At 45.5% G+C, this 25,199-nt stretch overlaps 1 protein-coding gene across 1 annotated transcript; it reads left to right on the plus strand.

The window, feature by feature from the left end:
• The first annotated feature begins 2,342 nt into the window (after nt 1-2,342).
• Nucleotides 2,343-23,849, plus strand: KLHL6 (kelch like family member 6). Its single transcript, XM_008930173.3, has 7 exons — nt 2,343-2,697; nt 7,416-7,581; nt 13,473-13,922; nt 16,000-16,237; nt 19,333-19,535; nt 20,442-20,655; nt 22,830-23,849. Exons 1-7 carry the CDS (start codon nt 2,438-2,440, stop codon nt 23,129-23,131), a joined length of 1,833 nt encoding a protein of 610 aa, XP_008928421.1. The 5' UTR covers nt 2,343-2,437; the 3' UTR covers nt 23,132-23,849.
• Nucleotides 23,850-25,199: the final 1,350 nt, after the last annotated feature.

Raw genomic sequence — 25,199 nt, forward strand, 5'->3', positions numbered from 1 at the left:
CCACATGGCATCATGCTCAGGATATAAAGTGGGGGGAAGAAGGAGGAAGGGGAGGATGTTTGGAGTGATGGTGTTTGTCTTCTGAAGTCACTGTTATGTGTGATGGGGCCCTGCTGTCCTGAAGATGGCTGAACACCTGCCTTCTCTTGGGACACAGTGAATTAATTCCTTGTTTTGCTTTGCTTGAATGCATGGCTTTTGCTTTGTCTATTAAACTGTCTCTATCTCAACCCATGAGATAAATTGTCTTTATCTCAACCCATGAGTTTTCCAGCTTTTATCCTCCTGATTCTCTCCCTGATCCCGCTGGTGGGGCAGTGGACAAGTGGCTGAGTGGGACTTCTCTGCTGGCTGGGGTTAAACCACGACACACAAAAACAGACCCACAGAAGAAGAAAGGACGGGAGGTGCTTGGCAGGAAACAAACAAAAAATTAAGGGTTAAAAATATATCACATGGGTTGGCAATGGCACAGAAGGAGACAGACTGTGTACAGGGATCACTCCTACTAACAGCCAACACTTGCTTGAGTGACTGAGGTGCTTTCTGCGGTGGAGTTACTGCGCAGCTCAGGGACAATACCACAGCTATCAACCCGGTACTGCGGGGTTTCCGTTCCCAGCACTCACAGCCAATACAATCTTACTTCAACTTTCACAACTATTAATGCTTTGTTTAAAGTTTCAGCAACTGGAATCAAGTGATCGCTGCTGAATCTCAGCGTTGGGTTACGCAGATAAGGAAAATGTGAAGCTTCTCACCATCAGAGAGAAGCCTGATAAGATGAATGCCTGAAGGTCAAAAGTCGTGATGATAAACAAAGAGAACCTAGTCCAGGATAGGGCTAAAGTATTGTGATTTTCAAAGCACACCTGGTGTGCTTTTTGAGGGATTTCCTTCATTTTCTCATTGTATTCCTGGAGGAGTACTTGGAGGAAAGAAGGGACTGGCCTTAAGAAAGGAAGCATTCATTAGCAAAAGTTAGCACAAAAGGCAGCAGGAACACTTTTACATCATCTGGGGAAGGAAAAAGCCAAAGGGCTGCACAGACTACACAAAATGAAGAAAACCCACTACAAGGAGGTAGGGGAAAGCAGGAGGGAGATATTTTTGCTTTCCTTCCTCTTGATCTTCCAACCTGGCTCTCAGAACGCTGCTTTCACCTCCCTCTAGAAGAGGGAGTGTGTTCAACTATTAAGCAGGAAACAAAAGAGGAAACCAAACACAAAATAAGAACTTGTGGATTGGTCAAACAAGGATTCCTAGAATAAGTATCACAAAAACAAGGTTGGTTAGCACTCAAGCTGTCAAGGTTAGAGGTTGGCCCTGCATTCGTCTCAGGTGGAGAGAGAGGGCATGTGCTTTTCTACTCCCCAGCATGTGAGCTTCCTAAGCCAGCCAGGGGATTTACTCTGTTATTTTCAATAGGCTGTGTGGTTTATTAACTCATCTTGGGTCAGCTTCTCATCTAGGTGATGGTCAAGCAGATACAATTAATTCTTAGCTGAAAGTGAAACCTTCAGCCCTGTGCTCTGTGAGCTCCTGTCATGCTGGAGGGTCAGTCCTAGAGCTCCCCTGTAGTGTCACCACCTCTGGGTTCACAGCTCTTGGTCCCACCATCACCCAGGGGATGGCAAGTTAGAAGTAGCTGTCACTCAAGCTACCTGCAGCAGTGGGGATGGTGGGGAAGAGCGTGGGTACCTCCCTCCCTAGGCTCTCCCTAGCTAGGATTTCACTATCAGTCAAAGCTGCTGGCATGGCACTGGCTGCATGGACCACATCCCTGTGCCCAGCAGTGTAGTCTAAAGACCATCAGCTGTGAGATCTTTGATGCTGCTCCACGTCCTGGGGAGAGTTACACCCATTTAGCCTTAAAGAAAAACCATCCAATGTTTGCCAGCTAACATGCCATGAGGGACAGAAACAGCCACTTGGAGGGCTTTCTGAATATGTGAGCGTGTTAGTAAAAAAACAAAAACAAAGCCCAAACCAGCTCAGTGATTAATTATCACCTACCTGGAAAAAGAAATTTAAAATATTGCCCTCTTTCCCTCAGCAGCCCAGCTCAGGAGTTACTCGGTAGGCCTGTGGTGCACCTATCATCACAAGCAGCAGACTCAGATAACAGTGAGGGACTGGCTTGAGGGTGGGAAGCGGGCCTTCCCTGTCACTTGTAATCTTCTCACATGCAGAGGCATCTTAAGTCCTTTCTAAACACGTTGATACTGCCTGAAAATCAACGAAAAAAAGCCACCCTTTGTTTGTGTTAACAGGATGAGAAAGTGCAAGGCTTCCTGTTATGTGTGTGTGACAGCTATAGATAAGCAGAGACCTCTGGACAGGAAATCCGCCCAACTTCTGCAGTGTGATTCGTCTGAAGCTTGGGAGCCCTTTTTAGATCGAAGCACCAACAGAATGAGACGGGGCTGGCCAGAAAATGGGGGACACGCTGGAGAAGAGCTCTGAGGAGACCGAGATCTCTTTGGACAATGAGTGCTCGACGAAAATGGGGGACCTGGTGGAAGTCTCGAGCAGCGAAAGGGTCAAGTTTGATGATACGGGTCTCTCTCTGGTGCTCCAAAACGGCCTGGAGAACCTTCGGCTTGAAAATTCCCTTACGGATGTCATCCTGTGTGTGGACAGCAGGGAATTCTCCTGTCACCGAGTGGTCCTTGCTGCAGCAAGCAATTATTTCAGGTAAGGCTTGTAACAAACATACCCAACAAACTTACTTCGCTTCTTAGACTTGAACTGTAGATCTCCAAGGAGTGTAAACTGAGTGCTGAGCTCTGCAAATTTGCAGTGAGCCTCTAATTCCTCACATCTTTCAGCTCATTTTTTAAAGTTGGAGACTCAAATAAGGCAGGTGCCAGGTTGTGGATTTGCTGGAGTTCCGATACCAGCACGCAAAAAAAATGGAGAATGTTGGCAGACAAGTGGATGAGAAAAGGGTGTTTTAACCAAATGTCTTTAGCCTCTTGTATTGTCCTTTTGGGATCTGAGCAAAGAGGAATATCCATTCAGATCACAGGGCATTTTTATTGAACTAGGAGTGGGTTTGTGGAACTTGCTAATTTTTCTATTATCATTCTGGGGTAAAAATATATATTGCATAAAACTGTTAGGGAGGAGAAGGAATTTTCCGTCTGTCCTAGCATTACTGAAAATAAACTGCAATGGGAAATATCTCCTTGAAAGCAATTTTACCATTGCCTCCTCTCCTTCTGGTCCTCTTGAATTTTTCATTCTTTCACTACAATAGGCAGTCTATCTGAGACAACTGGCCAGCAAGGACAAATTTTAGACACACAGAGGAACTCGGTATTGGTTTTAACACAGATTTTCCACTATCATTTAAACAATCACATTTGCATGGCTGGGATTTTTTTTTCTTTCTTTTACTGCTAAAGTGGTCAGATGACTGAATAGCTACAGAGGAAACACGAGAAAAAAAGAACCTGTGACCACTTGTGACATAAGCAGAAAGCTAATTTTAATGGAGTCTGGTAAGCTTTGCTGGTAGTGCCTGGAAGAACAGTTCTGTTTTTATAATATAGAAGAGAGATTGTGTCTGTGAATATTTGGAAACAGGTATTATTTCTACAGAGAGACTACATTTATTGCTTGTGAGAAAATGTACAGCTAAAAGCAGTGATGCCCAAATATTTCTTACCAGCATTGTGTGCAGAAACGAGAGCAGATGCACAAATTAAAATCAGAATTATCAAAATGATACTTTGAAAAAAACCCCACAATTCCATTATGAGAAAAAGTGCTACAATCAAAAGGTCTTCATGGGTAAAAGATAGTTTTATGATAACAGTTATTGGCTGGTTTTCCATTGAGTCCTGAGCTACAGACTGTCCTTTGGAAAGAAGTGGGATATCTGGCTGGAGGTCATCTCATCCCAAGGCAGTTGCACACTTGTGTAGGGTCTGCCCCCCGGGTGCTTCTGTTTGGCCTGGCCTCCCACGGAGTCGAGATTTATTACATCACTGTCAGTGCCTCTTGTCGTGACTCTTTGGGTTGGTTTCAGTCACCTTTGGCTGAGGATGGAATTCTCAAAACTGAAGTTCACACAAGTTTGACAGAAGCCTGCAGCTGGGAGAAGAAAGGTGCTGGGACTGGGGCCCCACGGTGCCCTGCTGGGTAAGGAGCACAGCGTCCTGGACAGCCAACACACACAATGCCCTGAACCAGCCAAAGCATGCACTGCCCCTGCCCAGCCAGACACAGAGCTGAGCTTCCTGGGAGGGACACAAAAATGTGTGAGAGAGGAATAACCAGGGAGAATGGAGGACCTAGGAAGGGGAAGCTGAGTTTACTGTGAAGAGGGAAAAGATGACACAAGTCTGCAGGGAACTGAGCTTCACCAGTTCTGCTACTCACAAGGCAGCTTCATTCATCTTGCTGTAATTCACTAGAAGCTGCATGGGCCCAAAGAAGGAAGGAATGCTTAAATCCCACTATTCCTATGAGTACTTTCCATGCCATTACAGGGCCTCTAACAGCCATGCACAGGAGCAAAGCAAAGGGACCCAGTGAGTCACAGGCTTCATTCCCCTGCAACAGTAAATTACACAACCCCCTTCCTGAGAGTTGGGTGCCACAGTGCAGGCAGTGCCCAGCAGCTGACTGAAACACAGTTAAACCAAGCTACCAACTTCTAGTCCTTTCTTCAGCACTGCTTGGGAGTAGATACACTAGTTCCTGTGACACATCCTGCATCTGAAAACATAAAAGCATTAACTCTCCATTTGCCTGGGTGATGGTAATAAAGCAGAGAAAAAAAATATGAGCTGACCAAGGTGGAGCAGGAGTTGTTTTACTCCTGCACTGTGCAGGGTAATGGGAGAACGGGGCTGGGAGAGGTTGAAGCAATATTTTCCAGAGCATCCTCAAGCTCCAGCATGGTTGTTTGAAGTCAGGTTTATAGTTCCAAGAACCAGCACTCCAGTGTGGGTGGATGCTTGAAAAGTACTTCACAAACTGCAATCTCCCATTGATTTTGTTGAGCTTTCTCCCTGTTTTTTTTTATAAATTTACCATTTTTAGGCTTCTAAATTTGGTGCTGGACCCTCACTTCATGTGCATTTCTTAGAGTACATGTTGATTCAAAGGTATAGTTTGGAATTACACAGGGACAAGAACTGGGGAAACAGACAATGAAATTAGTAGCGACATCTGAAGGATTTAGAGCCTCCTGAGGGTAAATACAGAAAAGTGCAGAAGCAGCATTTTAATCCCTAGGAGAGAAGCTCAGCCTGATCAGCCTGAGTGGTGTTGGGTGTTTCCTCTGGTCAGGATGGGAATGAGGATCACTCCATTTGAGCAGAAGAAAGGTCGCAGGAGGCAGCTCCCCTGTGTAGCACTGCCCTATTCTGCCCTGCCACATTCTAGAGAGGAGTACTGGTGGGAGAGCACAGTGCTTTAGGTGTGTGATTTCTGCAGGTTGCAGCCATGTTACATGAGTCCACACTCCCAGCTTCATGGGAGCTCTAATACCATTTCAAAGATTAGGAGACAGAGAGGCGACAGCCCTTTGAGCAGATCCCTGTGGGAAGCCACCACCACAATCCCCAGGCTGGTTTCTGAGCAGCCTTGCACAGGCACTGGGGATCTCCAACTGATCCCATCAAACCCTCCGGCTCGCTGGGACGGAAGTGAGACTCTCACCTCCCCAACAGGGATGGTTAAATACAAGACTGGAGTCACCAGTTTAAGAGATGAAAGGAAGAAGAGCAGACACCACCTGCATCCTACCCCGGCCTGTTTCTCGCTCAGATGAAGCATCCGGCGCCCGTCAATCCCGCACAATCGAACGGCTGCTCTGGGCACACCTCCCTCCCCCAGGTGCTGCAACCCCCATCCCAGGGAGAAGTGGGGACTGGGGACTGCTGCTTTCAAATGGCCACCTGCCCATGTGCCTCCCACATACATCATTCCACACTGCCAGAGGGAGAGAAGCAAAGTGAATCCCAGTCTTGTGATCACTGAAGTTAAAGAGCATTTTGTCTTAATGCCTTAGAAATACTCTGATTTCAGTGGCAGCAGAACCTTGACCGTGGGGCAGAGTAGTCAACCAGAGATCTCTAAAGAGCTGAGATGGGTGGAGGGAAAATGAGAATTTTGGCTGAACAACTTTTCTGACAAGTAACTTCTCTGCCCAAGTTTCCTGCTAAAATGTTAGGTCTCTTTATCCAAAAGGCAGGTTTTACACTGAGATGACTACGACCTTGCAATAAAATTTCTGCTGAGGTAAGGAACAGGTAATTCTTATAGCAAGCAGCAGCTGGTATCTTCCATCCATTTGCCATTCACCATGCCTAACTGCTTTGTAATAAAACCTGTTTACATCTTAGTTCCAGTAAGATGTGTCAATCAGACAGCTTTATTCTGGCACTGCTTTTACAAGAAAAGCATGGCCTCTGAGTTGGGACCTCCAGCCATTTCCAGGTTGCACTGTCCTGTCAACATTGTACATGACTAATAAAGAAGGGTTTGGTATGCAGGGTAAAGAGCGTTTCTAATTACACTTTAGATCTGCACATGTTTTTCACCAATGCAGTTACAAGTGGCCTCACATAATTCTGATCTGTTGAACCAGATTCCAAATGATGTGACATCTCATTCTCTGAGTGCAGTGAACAAGCTGATCAAAATCCTAAGTAAAAGCAAAAATCTGTGAGCTAAAAATGCAGAGGAAGACATGTATGTTTGCTGTGCAGCTGTCACAATGCAAAGTGGATTTAAACAGCTCTTGGAGAATTTCTGACTTCCACATGAAGTCTGACTAGAGCCAAAGGTGTGTGTGGTGGTCACCTTTCAAATGCAGTATTATCCACCCAAGAAGAAGTGGCACCAGCATGCATGAAATCACTGCACTTTCTGGCTAACAGCAGTTCCAATTCATGATTATTCAAGTGCTTCTCTAGTCAAGAGGTACCAACTCTACAATCCTACCAGAAGCTTCCAAAATTTAGCAGAGGAAAAGTCAGCCTCTTAAATGGGAAAAAGTCCAAGTGTTAATGTAGTATGGAAAATGCCAGGGGCTTAATGAGTTGGACCTGTGCTAGAAACAGAAAGAGTTTGCAAGAGGCCAGCAGGTGAGACATCACAACTGCTCCACAGCATCAGTCCAGACACGAGGAAGGTCCCAGCTGCCTTTTCTGCCATGGAGCCCTAGGGCTACTGGAGAGTCCAGCTTGGACGTATCCATCATGTGTGTAACCCTTATCAAACTCACAAGTACAGAGGTATGAAAGCAACAGAAAGATTTTCCTTGTTTCTATGCAATAATTGCATAAAGTATGAAGCAATCAGAGCATTCTGTGTTGAAATCTGTATAACCAAGTGTTTTTAGAATGCCTCATCCTGGTTGGGAAGCAGTAAAAGATAAATGTCTTTCTTTTCAGGGCCATGTTCTGCAATGATTTAAGAGAGAAATATGAAGAGAAGATCATACTTAAAGGAGTTGATGCAGAAACCATGAACATACTCTTGGACTACACCTACACCAGCAAGATGCTCATCACAAAGCAAAATGTACAGAAAGTCTTGGAAGCCGCCAGCCTCTTTCAGGTACAGAAAACTCAAATGCACTGATCCAGTCTTGCTGCTCTGGCAACACCATGTCTTACCCTGGTTAACACACTGCAAACTTCTCTGATTTCGTGGGTTCTGGAAGCATTTTGCTTCATATTTACTCACACTGTGGTAAAAAAAGGCAGTGGCAGCCATGTACTGGAATGCTGCTGTGCTGGGTGCCATACAAACTGGCCAAGAGCCAGAGCGCTGTTCCCATGCGCTGCCTCCCGTGCTCCCCAAGGTTCAGGTCACCCTCCAGCCCAGAAGAGTTAGTGGGCAGTGGCTGGCATGGCTGGCCAGAGCAGGAAGGTAACTTTGCCTCTCCCTCTCCACTGCACTGGGGATGGAGGCTTGCCCAGCCAAAGTCAGCAACCTCCTTTGTGATCTCGTGATGTAAAGGGTTTTAGTCACTACCTGGGACTTGTGGGAAACCAGACTTGAGCAGTATTACTCAGCTCTTGGTCCATGAGGTATTCACGTGTCCTGTAAATCACCTGTGAGGTCTAACAAATTGCAGTCCCTGGTCCCAAGCTGCAAATTGCCATCAAATTGTAACCACCAGAACCTGCCCAGTGCCAATGTGTGTGTGTGTCCAGTCCTCTCGGTAAGGAAGGCGAGAAACACCCAACTCCATAATCATTGTGGCTCATTCTGGACTTCAGATTCTTGAAACTAACATGGGAATTTTACTCTGGAATTCTAGAACTCTTCTTTCTAGAGCCCAAGTCATATGAGGAGTGGCTGAAGGAGCTGGGAGGTTTTCAGTTTGGAGAAAAGGAGGCTCGGAGGGACCTTATCACTCTCTACAACTATCTGAAAGAAGGTTGTAGCCTGGTGGGGTCAGTCTTTTCTCCCAGGCAAACAGTGATAGGACAAGAGGAAATTGTCTCAAGTTGCACCAGGGGAGGTTTAGATTGGATACTAAGAAGAAATTCTTCGCTGAAAGAATTCCTGTGCTTCCTTCTTAAGCACAGGAACAGGCTGCCCAGGGCAGTGGTGGAGTCACTCTACCTGGAGGGATTTAAAAGCTGTGTGGATGTGGTACCTTAGGACAGGGTTTAGTGGTGGGCTTGGCGGAGCTGGGTTAAGGGTTGGACTCGATGATCTTGGAGGTCTTTTCCAACCAAAATGATTCTAGGATTCTGTGCAACAAACCTGTGGCCTTTGGGGTAATGGGAGCTGGTACTTGCTGTGGGGAGAGAAGGGAAAGTAATTCCAAAGTGCTCCCCAAGGTCACTTGGCAAAGGTGGTGCAGCTCTAATATTGCCTGGGCCCACAGTGCAGTAACTCACTGACATTTTCAGCAGACCAACACTGCCAACTGGTAGTATTCAATGGTTACTTTTGGTTCATTTTCAGGACACTTTTCTGTCTCCTTTTTTGTTTTCTTCTGAACCTTTTTCCTCAGGATTGTTCCTCAATTTTTTGTTTTGTTTTGGTTTTTTTTCCTTCTGAAACTATCAAAAGTATAAACTTATGTTTTCTCATTTCTCTTCCCTATTTTTCATTAAAATTAAGAGTAAATTTGATTCCCAAGGCTGGTGCTTTAAGAAAACTATGAAACCCTGTTAGAGTAATGATAAAATCATTAGAGTGCCACAAGTAAGGAGAGTAAACTAGAAAAAACTAGAAAACCAGGAATGTTCAACTAAAAGCAGCAATCCCAAATCTTACTGCAGTCATCTTGGATACTATCAAGATTTATAAGGCCTTAAAACCTCATGTTATAAACGTGAGGGTTTGGGCTGGAAATGTGTTTTGTGTAAAAAAGATTTAATAACTACTAAATCTTTATTAATCTACTAAATCAAGCTGGCAGAACTTGTGTTCTGCCAGCTTGTCTCTGCTATTTATGCTGAAGAACAAAGAGTGAGTTGAAAGAATCAAATGTTTCATTTCAGCATATTGACAGCTGAGAAGATTATTTATTGTCACGTTTTTGTTTGGGAAATTCTTTCCAATTAATGACATGTGAAAAATCCAAATTCGAAATAGAACCCTTTTATCTGACTAGCAACAACTTGTGGTAGTGCCTGTTTTTAATTTCACAGACTTGGCAATGAACCAAAGAAGAAATAACTTGCACAGTTCTAGATATTCCAATATAGATATTCCAATATAGATAATCCTCTTTTCTCTAGAAACGATTTTTGAAAAAGTTTTATGGAATTATGCCTTCCCTTACCCCTTTCAATAAGTTTTGACCAAATGCAGCCAGAACTGACAGCAGGAAGGGGTGGAAGGCTGTTTGGATAAAGCAGATATCCCTGCTGCAGTGCCCTTTCCTCCTGGGGGAACCGGTGAAGGGTTTGGAACAGGGAGACACTGAACAGCTAAGCCTCACCCTCAAGTGACCCAGACAAATTTTTTCCACCTAAAGCACAGTTGCAACACGAGTTCAATAGTCACCTCCTCTGTGTGGGCTGGCGGCTGCCCAGCCACGGTGCTTGCAAGGCTGGTGCCCACCCTGGATCAGCCTCAACACCCTCTGCCACCCACACTGCCTGCAGAGCTGCTCATCCTTTCACCTCTGGGTAGGGGCAAGATCTCAGCTGCTTCTCAGGGCCATGGCAGAGAGCTCTGCTTCCCCCACCATAACTCAACATCAATCTTCAGACCTGTCTGCACCCCTCCTGCCCCTCCAGGAACCTCTGTGTTACCCCACTCCCTCAGCAGGGTTTGGGTGAGGGGCCCTGTCAGCTGCTGTGGTGGAAGCAAAGAGATGGTGGGAGGGAAGCAAGCTCCTGAGCAGATGAAAAAGAAACAGTATTGTTGCCAAGGGCTGTGATGCCCACTGCCTGGAAATGCCATATGCAGGGGGAACACTGGAGGATGTCCTGGAACTCCCTCCTCTAAGCAGAGCAGGTCTGCTCTGCCCTCAGGGCACAGCTGAAGCACCACCAGCCTGATGTGCCTGATGGCCTTTCTGGCTCCCAAAGTACCTCTCATCCCTCTGTTAATCCACTTTCCATGAAAAACACACTCTAAGAAAAACACCTTATCAATATCTGACAACCACCCTGCAGCCAGTGAGCAGTGAAGAGCCAGGGTGGCTGTCACAGGACAGTGCCAGCAGCAGCACAGCCCTGTGCAGTGCTGGCCCTGCCAGACCAGAGGGCACGACTCGCTAGGGAAGGGCTTGGGGCAGCTCCAGCTGGGAGATGGGCTCAGGCTCAGAAAGCCACCGGCCAGGGTGGCTGTGCCCCTCCAGTGGCCGTGGGGCTCCCTTGGGGCTCAGGTGTCACTGCTGAGCGGGGATGTGCTGTCCCTGCAGCCACAGCAGAGAGGGTGTTCGGGGCCCCACAGCTGCAGGGGGCGGGATCTGACCCTGAAGTGTCCTGCATACAGAGAGGGATTATGAATAAGAGCCCTTTTAGCCACCGTTCCCTTCCCTTTCTAGGGGTTCTAGCAGGAGGCAGGGCTGCTGGCACTGCTTACACTAGACCATTGAATCAAAGCTGGGACAAGCAAGGACTTAAATGGGGAGAATAAATTCTATTATTCAGAGGGAAGGCCAAGTAAGCATATGGGATGTCTCTAGCAAGTAAGAACATGGATTCAAATGGGTATTAGGAGAAAGACACTTATTGTAGAAACTGTTCCCAGGGAACAGGGCTTTTCAAGTGCCTGGGGTGGCATTAGGAGGGGTACTCACAGAGGGCAAGAAGAAAATTCAGAGCTCTGACAGACTAATCAGAGCAGATGAAGCAGAGGCTGAGGTGTCTTCCTTCTGATGCTCTCTTGAGTCACCTGCTCTCCTGGGACTGACTGATGTATGCCCAGCAAATTTTGGGGGAGTTTCGGGGGGAATTTTATCTCTAAATGAAGGGAGTAGTGGGGAGACACTGCAGCACAGAGATGAGGAGCAGCAGCCACGGAAAGTCCTGCCTTGACATGCTCCCAAGCAGTCCAGCCTCTCTAGTTAAGCCCTCAGCATGGCTGTTTCTCACACCCACATCTCACAGTTCTGCATCTGCCTGGCCACAAGCAGCTCCCCAGAGTGGTTAGTGGGGCCTGCTGGCTGTTGGACCAGTGTGCACCTTCCGGGAGAAAACCCTCTGGTGTCACCTCCTGGGTATGGCTCTTAACAAGCCATGTATAAATAATTAGAGCACTCTACAGTGGTTTGCTGTAGGCTGGTGAGAACATTGTTTTGGGGTCTATTCCCAGCCTTGTGGATGACTTGATGAGTGACCTTGGCAAATCCTGTTTGTGTCTCATTACTGACAACTTCTAATGCTTCATGCCGAATAAGTTTAATAAGGCCAACGCTTAACCTGCCTCAGGCCTGAGGATTACTTGGTGGTAGATCCTCAGGGAAGGGCACTGGTGAGTTCAAAGTGCTTGCCTTGTGCTAGCCCAGAGAACGGGCAAGGTGAACGTGGCGGGCACCGAGGGCTCACCGAGCTCCACTGCAGTTGCCACCACGTGCCACCAGCGTATTTATATCACAACACATTCTGAGACCTCACATACCCCTGCTCATCAGCCAGTTGCATTTCTCTAAACTCTTGACCACATCTAAATGTAAAACAGGAACCAGGCAGTCTGTACACAGCGTCTGCGATCGCTCAGCTCTGATAAACAGCCTAAATGTGTCAACACGACACCGACGGGTCTGGAAGATTCTACTCTAATTACTGAAACAAATCTACATACTACAGAGTTCAAAAATGTTTCGCTTCCTCTTTGCCCCTAAATTACTGTTGTGCAATTTTCCCCAGTGAGACAGAACGAGTTAAAATAGTTTGCTTGCTGACACTGGATGGAAAGAAGACCCAAAAAGCGTGGATGGAAATGCAGAGCATCAGCTCTGACCCGTCTTTGTGTATTTGCTGTTTGCACTGTTCACTGACAAAACCTGCACGAAGTACTGATGCTGTATCCATATCTGATGTCACAGAGGTGACGGAAAACCCAGGATGAAGCACTTTAACTTATCAGTTCTACCCAAAACTGTTTCCCAATTCCTAAATAATAACTAGCAATCCAGTTCAGATCATAGTTCATGGCAAATGCCCCACAGACATCTGTGGCCCAGGATCTGCACATTTGGGACCCTCAGGCGGGGTTATTGTGCCAAGGAAATTCATGAGAGTGGTTGTGCTGCCCCACTGAATACAAACACAACCAGTACTTCCATTAAGCAGACTCTGTAAAATGCACATCCATATTTTTTCAGCCAGTGGCGACGACTAGGAAAACAAAGGTCACTAGAACCTCCAAAGGACCACCCCCAACAAGACTCTTGCCAGACAACCTGGCTATTAGACAACTCAAAGATTTGCTGATGGCAAATTTCTTCCTGCCTCTGACCCCAGTTCAGGACAGCTGCCCATGCTCTCTTTGGGGGCAGCACTCTGGTCCAAACCTCCCAGACCTCAGCACTCATTTTCCACCACTCTCACAAGACCTCAGACACATTCGGAGTTCTGATGGTGGGAACACAAATGCAGACAGTGGAGCCACCTGCACTCCACTACCAGACTCTGTTCTAGTTGGTCTGGGCTGATAAAGCAGGTCTTCAAGATGAAGCAGGGTAAGTACATTGGGAGCCTGGAGACCTTATGTGTGTTCATCTCCATGATTGCCAGTGCTTTGAGATCTCATGGATCAATGTTAGAAAATCCTCTTGTGAAACAAATGAAATTCATGAGTCTCACAGGTCCTCTGCATCCTGCAAGAGGAAAAAGGAGCAATATGGATGCAGAGGGAGAAAAAAGAGAGGGAGGAAGAAATTCTCATTTCAGACTGCAGACTCTGGGAGATATCTGACCTCATGTAGAGCATGGGTGGTTGGGACCCAGCCCCGAACTCCATAGCTTTCCTGTGATACAGTCAGACAGTAACCACTCTGGCCTTAAACATGCTTTTTCTGCCCACAGTTCCTTCGCATGGTGGATGCTTGTGCCAGCTTTCTCACCGAGGCCCTCCAGCCGGAGAACTGCGTTGGCATCCTGAGGCTCGCTGATGCCCACTCCCTGCACAGCCTGAAACAACAAGTGCAGAACTATATCATCCAGAACTTCACCCAGGTCCTGAACTACGAGGAGTTCCTGGAGCTGCCAGCTGACATCCTGTGCAGCACACTCAAGAGTGATGACCTGTATGTCACGGAGGAGGCCCAGGTGTTCGAAACCGTCATGAACTGGGTGCGCTACAAGGAGTCGGAAAGGTTTTCCCTCCTGCCATACGTGCTGGAGAATGTCCGGCTGCCCCTCCTGGACCCTTGGTACTTTGTAGAGACTGTTGAAGCCGATCAACTCATTAGACAGTGTCCAGATGTCTTTCCTTTGCTCCAGGAAGCAAGAATGTACCATCTGTCAGGCAATGAGGTGAGTAAAACAGGAAGGTATTGGCCACTCTTTCTAAGTGTCTCATGCTTCAGCTCAAAAATCCCACTAGAAGGAGCAGTACCACGGGGCAGAAAAAGGTACTAGCACTGAACTTTCACTAACCGGTGCTACTGAAAAGTCAAGATGGGCCTCACAATTCATCCTGCTGACTTAGAGAGTTTAGAAGCTTTTGGAGGGTTGTTTTAAAACAGTGTACATCTCCCTGTTTATGAACATCTGAGCTTGACCCTTCATACACACTCTTGCTCAGCTAAACAAAGACCCCAGGTGACTTCCCCAGTTGCTCCTGACACCTCACCCTCTCAGCTGTTACTTCAAGCCTAAGAAAAGAAGAATAATTTTCCCACTAAACTGTGCCACAATCTGTAATGATTCTTTCAAATGTGAATACTGTTACTTATGGGAGAAAATGTTTCATAAGAGAGAATCTCCTGTGAAGAAGATGGTCTCTTCCAGAGGAGAGGTCTATGTGCCATTCGCAGAGCTCCCTGCACCCAAAGACACAGGTTCATCTTGACATCCAGTCGAGTCCTGTTCCACCTGCTCAAGGCAGGCTGTGGTGGATCTCCAATTCTTCAATTGCCTGTCCTCTTTGGAAAGTTAGGTATCAGTCACATTTCCTTGCCCAGAACATGGGGTAGAGAGGAGGGCAACCAAAAGGTCAGATTTCACAACAGGAGCAAAGTATGTGAGTGTGTGAGGAAATGTGTGTGCCTTCTCAGTCAGAGAGTCAGAGGAGGGCAGGAGGCCTCAGGAGCATGTTGTAGACCCATCACTAACAGTGGATTGTCACTGGCATGGGGGGAGGAACCAAGTGTGTTTTGTGCCAGTGACTGCGTAAGACAGTACACGGTGACTTGGGGCAGTGCCAGCCAGTCTGGGGGGAACTCCTGGAGGAAGCCTTGTCCACTCAGCAGTGCTCTAAGGTCCACACAGAACAGATAAGGGGAATGTTGCCCCGGGCTGAACACTTATTACACTCATCTTCAAAGGGCCAGCCGCTGCCAGCTGCCCTCCCCCAGGCTGGCTGACGCCTGGCAGTGGTGGCAGACAGGTTAGAACAGAGCCCTGAAACCTGGCAAGTTCTGGGACAGATGTTTTAAAAAATTTGCCTAATAATTCTCTAAACATAGTCAAAACGCAAGATTCACGTCTGTGTAAATAATATTTTTTAATGTAGATAAATTATACCAATTTATAGAAACATGTTAAAAGTAGAATGAGAAGCAAAACTTTAAGTAAGCTGCCTCCTGGCACAGCATTTAACCTGTGGGTCTTGCTTGCAAATATTTCCTCCAAGCAGAACACAAGTTTTCAAGCACCCTCTGCATTCTTTGCTCCTGGTGAACATGTACCTGGGAAGTGACTTTTTCCAGTGTCCCTGAAACAAAGACCTGGTCAATAAACTGAGCTGGCAGGCAGTAAATTAGAGCTAACCATGTTTCAGAGCCTAGAGCTGGCTTTAAGTAAATCTTCTAATTTTGGCTTGAAATAAAAGCTTATACACAAAGAAACAAATAAAAAAAACCACCTCCACAGTTGAGAACTGTCAGTGCTTTGACACTCTAACATAGGTCTTCAGGACAAATAATGAGTGCACTTATTTTCTGGTAGCACTAACTGCAGCCTTGCTCTCTTCAAACTGCCCAGGGCATACACAAACCTTGGGGCCTTCCTACCTTGCCCTCACTCTATCAGCAGCAAATAAAACCTGTCTTTTTCAGCTGCCTATCATGTCCCCAGCCTTGGCACCACTGCTCACCTTCATACGTCTTGGTGCCACTCTGGGAATTCCCAAAAGGATCCTCGTTGATAGGCAAAAGCAACTAAGTACAGAGTTGGAAAAATCCTACTGAAAGAAGGATACAGCAACTCCTACGGAAAGCTTCTAAGATGCTTTCCAGGATTTCAGCTTAGAAGGCACTGGATAATTGGTTGAGCTGATGTAAATTTGTTGTGATTTGCAGAACAGGTAATCAGAAAAAAGGTCACCAGATCTTTCTGTAATTGTAGATGTAAGTGCCCTGTGTACTCACTCTGTCTCACTTGCATTTAGATTATTACAGAAAGGACCAAGCCCAGGATGCACGAGTTCCAGTCTGAGGTGTTTATGATCATAGGGGGCTGTACAAAAGATGAGAAGTTTGTAGCAGAAGTGACTTGCCTGGATCCTTTGAGGCGAAGCCGCCTGGAAGTAGCAAAATTACCAATCACAGAGCAGGAGCTGGAGAATGAGAATAAAAAATGGGTGGAGTTTGCATGCATTACCCTAAAAAATGAAGTCTACATATCGGGTAAGGAACAAGACACTGGGAGTGCAAGAGGGGAGCAGAGGGTTCTCACAGTTATTTCCAGCTTTTATCGAGACCATGCCTGAGGCTTTAGGAAAATTAAGCACTACAGGTATTCCAAATGCTTTGGCTTTGAACAGGCTCCAGAGAGCACTGAATGTGTGAGGACACTGCCTAGCTCTGATTTTAGCACAGGATTCCTTTTTAAGCAATATTAATCTATATGCATGGGTACTTGTGAAGCAGCACCCCAAACACTCAGTGACCCTAAACTCTCAGTGACCATGGTCTTGCAAGGGCTCTGGGGAACAGTTTACCAAACATTAAATGAAGAAGAATTGCTCCAACATCCTCTGTGACCTATCCATTTGCAGCTCCACATGCATAAGCAAAACCCTATTTAACTTCCCATACAAACACAGTTGAGCTCCACACAGAGGTTTGATCCTGAAGCTACAAAGATCTTACTTTGACAATCAAAAATGTTAAACTCAAGCTTGCTGGTCAGTTTGACGGCTGGTTTTGGTGGCCTGTCAAAAACAAGTCTGATGATCTTGTTCTGCTTTCCAGAGGAAAAGTGTCAGCATGCTTTTCATCATTGTCAAGTTACAGAGCAGGGCTTCCATGGGGAGGATACCTTTGTTCCTGCAAAATCAACCACCAAATTCTTCACTCCCTTAAAATAGGAGAGTAGAATGGAGGAGGTAGGGCCAAAGTCTGAATGCTTTGCTTAAGTATGAATAGGGGTCCACAGCCTTCCATCCCATTCCTTCTTTTGGGAATCCACAAATTTTTGATACTTCATTCCAATTTAAAGTTTATTAAATCTTTATCCTGGGATAAGAATTAGATTATTCCTTCCCTAGTTACAGATAAAAGAGGTTTTTCCTTTCAGTCCACTATAGAGAGTTTCTTTTAATTCTGGGATGAGTCCCTCTGTTAAAAGTTAGCTGTAGAGAGAAACCTAAGTCAAACATCCCAGCTAGGGAATATCCCTCACACTCACACCCTTGAGTTGGGAGGTCTCTTTTCCATTTGCCTTTAATCTCCTACCACTTTCTCTTTTTAAAGGTTACGTGCTTTTTGCATCCTTTTATTCCTGACATCTTTTCCAGTGTATCTTCTCCACTTTTCTTTGATGGTCTATCCAGGCTCCCTCCAGGCCAGGCTAACATATTCCTTGCTGTGGTGAGTCTAAGCTGGCTTTCCCTTTGCTGCTATTCTCACAAGTTCTCTTTCCTCCTTCTTTGCTTAATTTCATATCTTTGACTCTCTCCATTCCCTCTTTGTCTTTCTCCTTTTTGCCTTTCCCACCCCAATAAAAGGCTGAGTGGACCAAAGCCATTAAGAGTTTTCTTCTAGCTAAACCAAATTATTAGTGTCTCAATCCCAATTAAGCATCTGGTCCTTCCTGCATGTCCTTCTACTCTTGTTTTCTTTCTTTTACCTCCTGTAACTTGCTTCTTCTCTAACCTGGCTTGCATCTTTTCTAACTTGATCTCCCCTCCCATGTACTCATTTCCCTCAGTGTCTTGGTATGGTCTGGAGTCTTCCCTGCCCTTCTAGCATCTGAACAATAGAAAATTCCTTTCCACAAGACTATGACTACTTTTAGATCATGATTTCTCCCGAACAGTTTAAATGCTTTGACTGGATGACCTGAAATAATACATTTGTAGCATAACTAAAAATGACATGAATTATCATTCACCATTCTGTTACTTTTACTAATGCAGTTACAATTCCTCCTCAAATTAGAAAGAACTGTTGTCTAGAGAAAGAACAGAAATAAAATAAACCTCCAGTTCTCCCCTTGTCCCCCTGATGTGCAGTAAATTCATGCACTGGTCCAGCTCAGGGTCCCACCAGAGTTTCAGCCTGTGCAGGAAAGCACAAGTCACAGGGAAATTTCTAGGGAGAGGAAAGGGAACACCTGCAGTCTCTCAGCCCCATTGTACCCATGAATGCTGCATTCAGGCCCTTCAGCCACTTCAGCTATTTGAGTGCAAATAAAATTCAACACATACATGTGAAAAATACTGAGACAAAAGCATTACAAACGACTCTTTCTAGCATGCTAATTATCTCCCATTCAATCTGCTGTTTGGCCCAGAGATAGGCTCCATCAGTTTGCAGTGATCTGGCTGCAGTACAGAATACCAATGAAGGCAGACACTTTCTCAATAGAATATGAATTCTCTTTTCAGTATATTCACCAGTGAAGCAAATGTTTAATCAGGTTGCAGATGATGGAATAAGCTACTCAGTCTGTAAATGTGGTTTCAGGCTTAACTAGATCCGTTTGTATTACAGTTACACCAGAAACTGTAGGCAAACAAAAGTCCTCATTTAAAACACTGCTCTCACTTGCAAGTCAGCTCTAGAATGAGTGTGCAGGATCCTGTTCTGATCTCTGAGCTATAAACATGAAGCAAATCCAAGTCTGTAGAGAAAGAGGCCAGAAGGAGAGATACAAAAATGAGATCCCAGCCATATGGTCCTATGGTTGAATAGTAAAACTTCCAACAGGTCATACAGGTCTACTGTTGATAGGAGTTCACAGTCAGGTCTTTTGCTTTACGATGCAAACCACCAGGCTGGCTGGATCCACCCAGCACAAACTGGCAGTTCCCCAGTGCAGGCCTGTCTTTGAGGGATTTGGCACTACCAGCTGCAGCATCCTCCCCTGTCTTGTGGAAATCATGTTTGTTTATTCGTCCCTTTGCTGCATTCTGCAAAGCCCCGGTGGTGCACAGAAATCTCCTGCACATCACCACGCTGTGTGTGGTTGGTTGTGCACTCAGTTTTGAAATGAAAATGGCTGTGGTCTGGTAAAGTGAGAAACAGTGATTTATCTTTACTGAATATTTGGCTGTGGAAATTATTCAGAGTTTCCTTTACCATTAAGTAAACTAAATGCAGAAATTTTCTTCTGCTATAACAGGCCAGGTCACTGGTGTAGTTAATTAAGAAGTTAATAATAAGTAAAAATTACTTACTTTCTGTTGAGAGAGAATATATTTAAATTTAAACATGTTGGAGATTTTGAGTAAATACAAGCTATTCTATCGTATTTACATGTGTCATGTACACTGCAGGTGGCAAAGAAACAAAGCACGATGTCTGGAAATACAACGCCTCCATCAACAAATGGATACAAATTGAGTTCCTAAATATTGGGAGATGGAGGCATAAAATGGCAGTGTTGGGTGGCAAAGTATATGTCATTGGTGGCTTTGATGGCATGCAAAGAATCAACAGCATGGAAGCTTATGATCCCTTTCATAACTGCTGGTCAGAGGTAAGATGCTGCATCACATAACATTTTACTCATTTGGAACATTTTATTTGGAAAATGTTTGGGTTTGGAATCATAGAAATGATCTTGTACAGTTCTTTTAAGTGTTTCTGGTCTGTAAAGACCCTAAATATTTTTTTTGTGTAGAAATGCATATCCTTCAGAAAGTAAAAATCTCTGGATCGCTGGTCAGTCGTTGCCTGTGAGACATCTAATGCCTAACTTTTCTTCATTGGCTTTTAAAGCTAGTAGTCCAGAAATCAGTGAGTATGACCATAGCACACATGAACCAGAGCACAGGCTCAAAACTACTCTCTGTTACATTATGTATATAAAATGTGTATATCAACCTGTGCATTATATATGCTGCATTTAAGCTGAAAGTAAAGGTCTCAAGGTAAACAGGAAAAAACCCCGGTTCTATTAACTGTACTTCAAGCAATGAGAGGAGAGAATTAGGCAGCCAATTAATCCATGACAGTAATGAAACTAGGCGTCATAATGGTAGAGACAAACCCCAGTTTCTAGATCACACAGAGCAATGTGGATGAATCTAACTATCACAGCTGCAAGTAGAAAGACCGCCATGAACAAATTTCATAATTTCTTTTCTATGTATGTAAGTATGCTAAGGAGATCTGGGGTAATTCTGACATTTCCTGGCTTGTAATTGTGGATCATGTAATTTTAATTTCAGCATTTGAACTGAACATATATTTTTAAGGGTTTCTTCAGACTTAAGAAAAAGCTGAATACTTCCACCTTATCCCTAGCAATGCCATCTTCTGAACCCTGTTTAAAAAGGGACATCATAAAGGGGACGTCTGACTTCAAATTCCACAGGCTCACACCCCACAGACGTCAGTCTGACTCCTTCAGATGGTTACTAACGATGTTTGTGGTCCCCAGGCTGCTCCCCTGATGGTCAACGTGAGCTCCTTTGCAGCAGCAAGCTACAAGAAGAGGCTCTACGTGATCGGGGGAGGGCCCAACGGGAAGCTGGCGACGGACAAGACCCAGTGCTACGACCCTGCAACCAACACGTGGAGCCTGAAGGCGCCGATGCCGGTGGAAGCCAAGTGCATCAACGCTGCCAGCTTCCGTGACCACATTTATGTGGTGGGTAAGTGAAGCACCAATGGTTCTCCTGGAACAGACACAGCAGGGCTCCCTTCTGTGTCTTAGTTTTACCCACAAACTCTCCGCAGTGTAATCAAATAGTCAGGTGGCTCTTCCCACTGCGCTTACAAGGGATGGGAATACGGCACCTTCACAGACAGGAGTAAAGAGTCACCGAGTCAAAATGCCTGTTTGTGTGGCAGGTATCTTGGAAAGCTGGACCTAGCCCAGAGACAGCTTAAAGCCATCCAAATGTGTGTTCAGAGTAGCAAGGGCATGATTTTACCGCTACATCGTGCCCCCTCTCCTCTCCAGCAGCATTACACAGCTCACTGCATACAGGATTTATGCAGGATTAAGAGCATTGGAAGCAGGTCATGGGAGCAGAGCCACCGATACCCAAAGACCCAGAACTTCACTAGATTGCACTTGGGGTTAATTCAGTCAGTTGCCAGAACTGGATGCAAAGATGGAAGAACAAGAGTTTGGTGGTGGTGAGCTGAACTATAGGGGAAGGGAGCCTGCACACATCTCCAGATGGTGCTGGAAAATCCAAAAGAAGGAAAGTGGAACATTTGTTTCCCAAACAGGAGCTCTGAAAATTCCCCCAACTTTTATGTACATAAATACCTCATGCTTCTCTTCAGCTCAGAGACTGGCCTCACCCTGTTTGTCCAGAATGACAGACAGAGAGAGAAGGCACAGACTTATGGGCTGGCTGATAAAACTCCTGATAAAAACTGACACGATATTCCAGTTACATTCATTCAGCACCTTTAAGACAGGGACATCCACCAGTAAACCTTGTTTACCTACCTGAGAACCAGATATAGTTCAATCAGATAGAAATCAGCCCCATCTGAAGTTTAAAAGATAAAAGAGCATTTGGTTCCTCCATCCAGAGCAATCAAATTACCCAGATCGATGAATTACAGCCAGATGAATCACTATATGTGACAACATCTGTTTTCAGTCTGCTCCAAGTGGGAAATAAAACTTGTTTAAATCACCTCACAATGACTTGATCATCCCTCAAATACTGGACTAGTATTATCAGACCCAGCATTTTTTGTAACTACAATAGATAAATACTCATTTTGGCAGCAGGGAGGATCCCTGGCATTGTTGCACCTTATCAGTAAGAAGGTGGCTTCAAGGATTCTTTTCAGTGGTGTCCAGCAACAAAACAGGGAGCAATGGCCATAAACTAAAACAAAAGAATTTCCACCTCAACATGAGGAAGAACTTCTTTCCATGGAGGGTGGCAGAGCACTGGAACAGCTGCCCAGAGAGGTTGTGGAATCTCCCTCTTTGCAGACATTCCAAACCCACCTGGCTGTGTTCCTGTGTCACCTGCTCCAGGTGACCCTTCCTTGGCAGGGAAGTTGGACTGAATGATCTCCAGAGATCCTTTCCAACTTAACAATTTTGTGATTCTGTACAGCTATTACAGAAGACACACCCAGTCCCTACAAATTCCAGAATAACAACCATTTCACTGTTGGCAGTCTCAGGAGGGAATATATTTCCATAACCTGTCTTGATAATTAAGGTATTGACCATTTTTTTGAGAGAAGCGGATCCTGCAAAATTGAAAAGATGCACAAAAACTTTCAAGATTTTGGGAAACACAGAGAAACTGAAGGTCATTCTCTGTTTAACAAATCTGTAAGAAGATTATTGGATCAGTCTGAGGAACCCCTAGACAATGAAGGGGCTTTTGAAAAAGCCCTCCAGGCAGGAGGTTTGATGGACAGATGGACACTGAAGTTAAGAGGAGTTAGTGAAAAATCCTGTACCCATTTTTCACAGTGATGGCTTACCACACCTGGTCCTTCATAGTCTAAGCTCTTTTAAACAAGATTGTACTTTTCTGAAGCTGTGCCCTTAGCTGAAGCCCCAGGTTTGAGAAAGGTCTGTTTCTGGGTGCACTGTGGTCACACTGAATGATCACAGCAGTTTGTTCTGGCCTTAAATTCCACAGCCTTATGAACAATAAGTGGCCTTCTGTGGATCAGGCTTTCAAAACAATAAAGTATCCTGTGACCTTGTTTTTTCTTGGCTTTGGGGCAGAAATCATTCTTAGGAATGCCAGGAACAGAGAGCCCTGTTGAAGTGGATGGTTTAATTAAAATCTCTTACAGGAATGGCCAGTGCAAATATCCATTTCCTCTCCAGGTGGAGCAATGAAAGCCCTCTACTCCTACAGCCCCCAGGAAGACACATGGTGCCTGGTGACTCAGTTCACCCACGAGAGAGCCAGTTGTGGGATTTCTCCTTGCAACAACAAGCTGTTTATCACCGGGGGCCGAGATGAAAAGAATGAAGTCATTGCAACAGTGCTCTGCTGGGACCCTGAAACTCAGAAGCTGACAGAGGAGTGTGTCCTGCCCCGGGGGGTGTCTCATCACGGGAGTGTTACCCTCAGGAAGTCTTACACACACATCCGTAAGATTGTGCCCGGGGCAGTTTCTGTCTGACCACGGGAGAACTGCAAAGAAACCCAGTGGCTCCGTGTCCCTGTGGCACAGACTGCAGTGAGGATGGCTTTTAGCTGCAGGGAGCAGTGGAGGGAAACACCTCCACAGGGCCTCAGGGGAGTATCTGTATATAAGCTCATCCCTTGCATTTCCTCTGTACAGTATATCCTTAAATTATCTTAATTCCTTCCCCCCACAGAAAAACCAGGGACCAGCTGTACTTTACTCCTGCCCACACAATACCTCCAAACAGGTGAAGAAATGTGATGTGTAGGTGGGAAATTTACTTCCCAGCTATATCTACCCTGAAATGTGCTTGAACTGGCTCAGCCTGGTCCCAGTGTTTGTTTAACTATTTATTGTGTTAAATTGGATTTGCTGCACCTACTAGTGTAAAAGAGAAGATGCTTTTTGGAATGAAAGATTTGTACCTTTGGTGAAACGCCGTTTCCTCCAAAGCTGTGCTTTTTTTTCCAGTGGTTGGTACATTAGATTAAGTTTGAAATGGTTTGTGTGTTTGTTTGTTTGCTTGCTTGAAGATACTTTGTTGGCTTTTCAGTTCTGGACGACCAAAAAAAATCCACCTCAGTTTGCAAACCTTGCTGTCGTTCCCAAGACAGAGACTGCACAGGCTGCAAATGTAAGTGAACCTTAATCTGGTTCCACTGAAGATTCACTGTAGCTGTTTTCTAATAAAGCAAACCAAAACGTAGTTTCCTTTTTCTTGTGCTCTGGGGCTGGTCGCTGCTCTGCCCGAAAGGCCTTTTCCTCTCCCCATTGCTGCTCACAAGAGGCGTTTGGAGCCCATCCCTGCCTCCATCCCCACTGGGTGGCAGTGCGCTCCCGGCATTTTTCTCACGGGTTTTGGTTTCCTGGAATGCAAACGGACAGAACAATCTGCTGGAGACAAAAACAGTTCCAGGTACTGTTCCCAGCCTGATTCCTGGGATCATCACATGCAGTAGGGGGCAAATGTTCAACAGGCCAGGAGGGCCTGAGTCTCAAGTCCCAGCATCTGGGTCAGTTATAGGGAAAGAAAAACAAACACTGAGGGGGTCATGCCCGGGGCACTCTGGGACACTCTTGGCTAAAGACTGGGAACATATTCCGGCCCTCCTCCCCTGCCTAGTTGCTGGAAAGAGCCAACCCACTATTAAATCAAGACAGAAAACACTGTGCAAAACAAATCTCTCCAAGCAGAGAGCAGTGACTCCTTCCAGCCTCTCTCCCTCCCTTTCTGTAATGTCTCCTTTGCCTTTTACAGTATGAAAAATAATATTTCTGTCATGTTGGGCTAAGAAAAAAACATGGGTTTCTGAATTTCAGCACTGTAACACCAGAGTGCTCAGGGGTACAGCAGGGCCTGCAGACCTGGTGCAGCTGAGCAGGGCAGACACAGCCCATGGGGCAGGTGGCAGCCCTACAAAGGGGTTCCATTGTGTCCTTCCTTCAGATAGACTGCAAGAAATCCTGTGTCTTCTGCAATTTGCCCCATGCCTTGAACTTACATCTGTAACTCCAGACTATCCCCCCATTTCTTCCACTGATTTTCCCACAGTCCTTCCATTTCCAACTACTTTTTAATTGCTCCCCTTCCATATTTACATTCCTATTGTTCTGCAGGGTGAGCACTTCTCACACTTCCATGCTGGCCCACACTCTCCCATCCCACTCTGCTTTTCAGAAGGCATGAAGAAATACCCTATAAAAAGAATATTTTGTTACAAAAGGTTTTTGTGAAGAACAGTTACCACCTTTGACTTGGTTAGCAGCACTGGCAGGTCTACAGGGGCAGAGAAGGTGGATGAATGGGTCCCCTTTCCCTTTGGTAAAACTAATGATAGTAGCTGCTGAGGCTGACTAGTTCTTCCTACTGGGAATCATCCTAAAAAACAGTAGCCCTCAGGAACTGTTTGATGATTTTCATGTCCATAGCAAGACTTGTAGTTTTTTCTTGAGAAAAACAAACCACTGAGTTGGAAAAGAGTTGTCCAAATAAATTCTTAACTACATATCAGAGGCAGAAAACAGCCTCTTGTCTCTTCTGCAGTGGTTTCCCAGCCACATC

This window comes from Manacus vitellinus, unplaced genomic scaffold (genome assembly GCF_001715985.3).
Source record: "Manacus vitellinus isolate BGI_N305 unplaced genomic scaffold, ASM171598v3 scaffold_60_pilon, whole genome shotgun sequence".
Taxonomy (NCBI): Eukaryota; Metazoa; Chordata; class Aves; order Passeriformes; family Pipridae; genus Manacus; species Manacus vitellinus.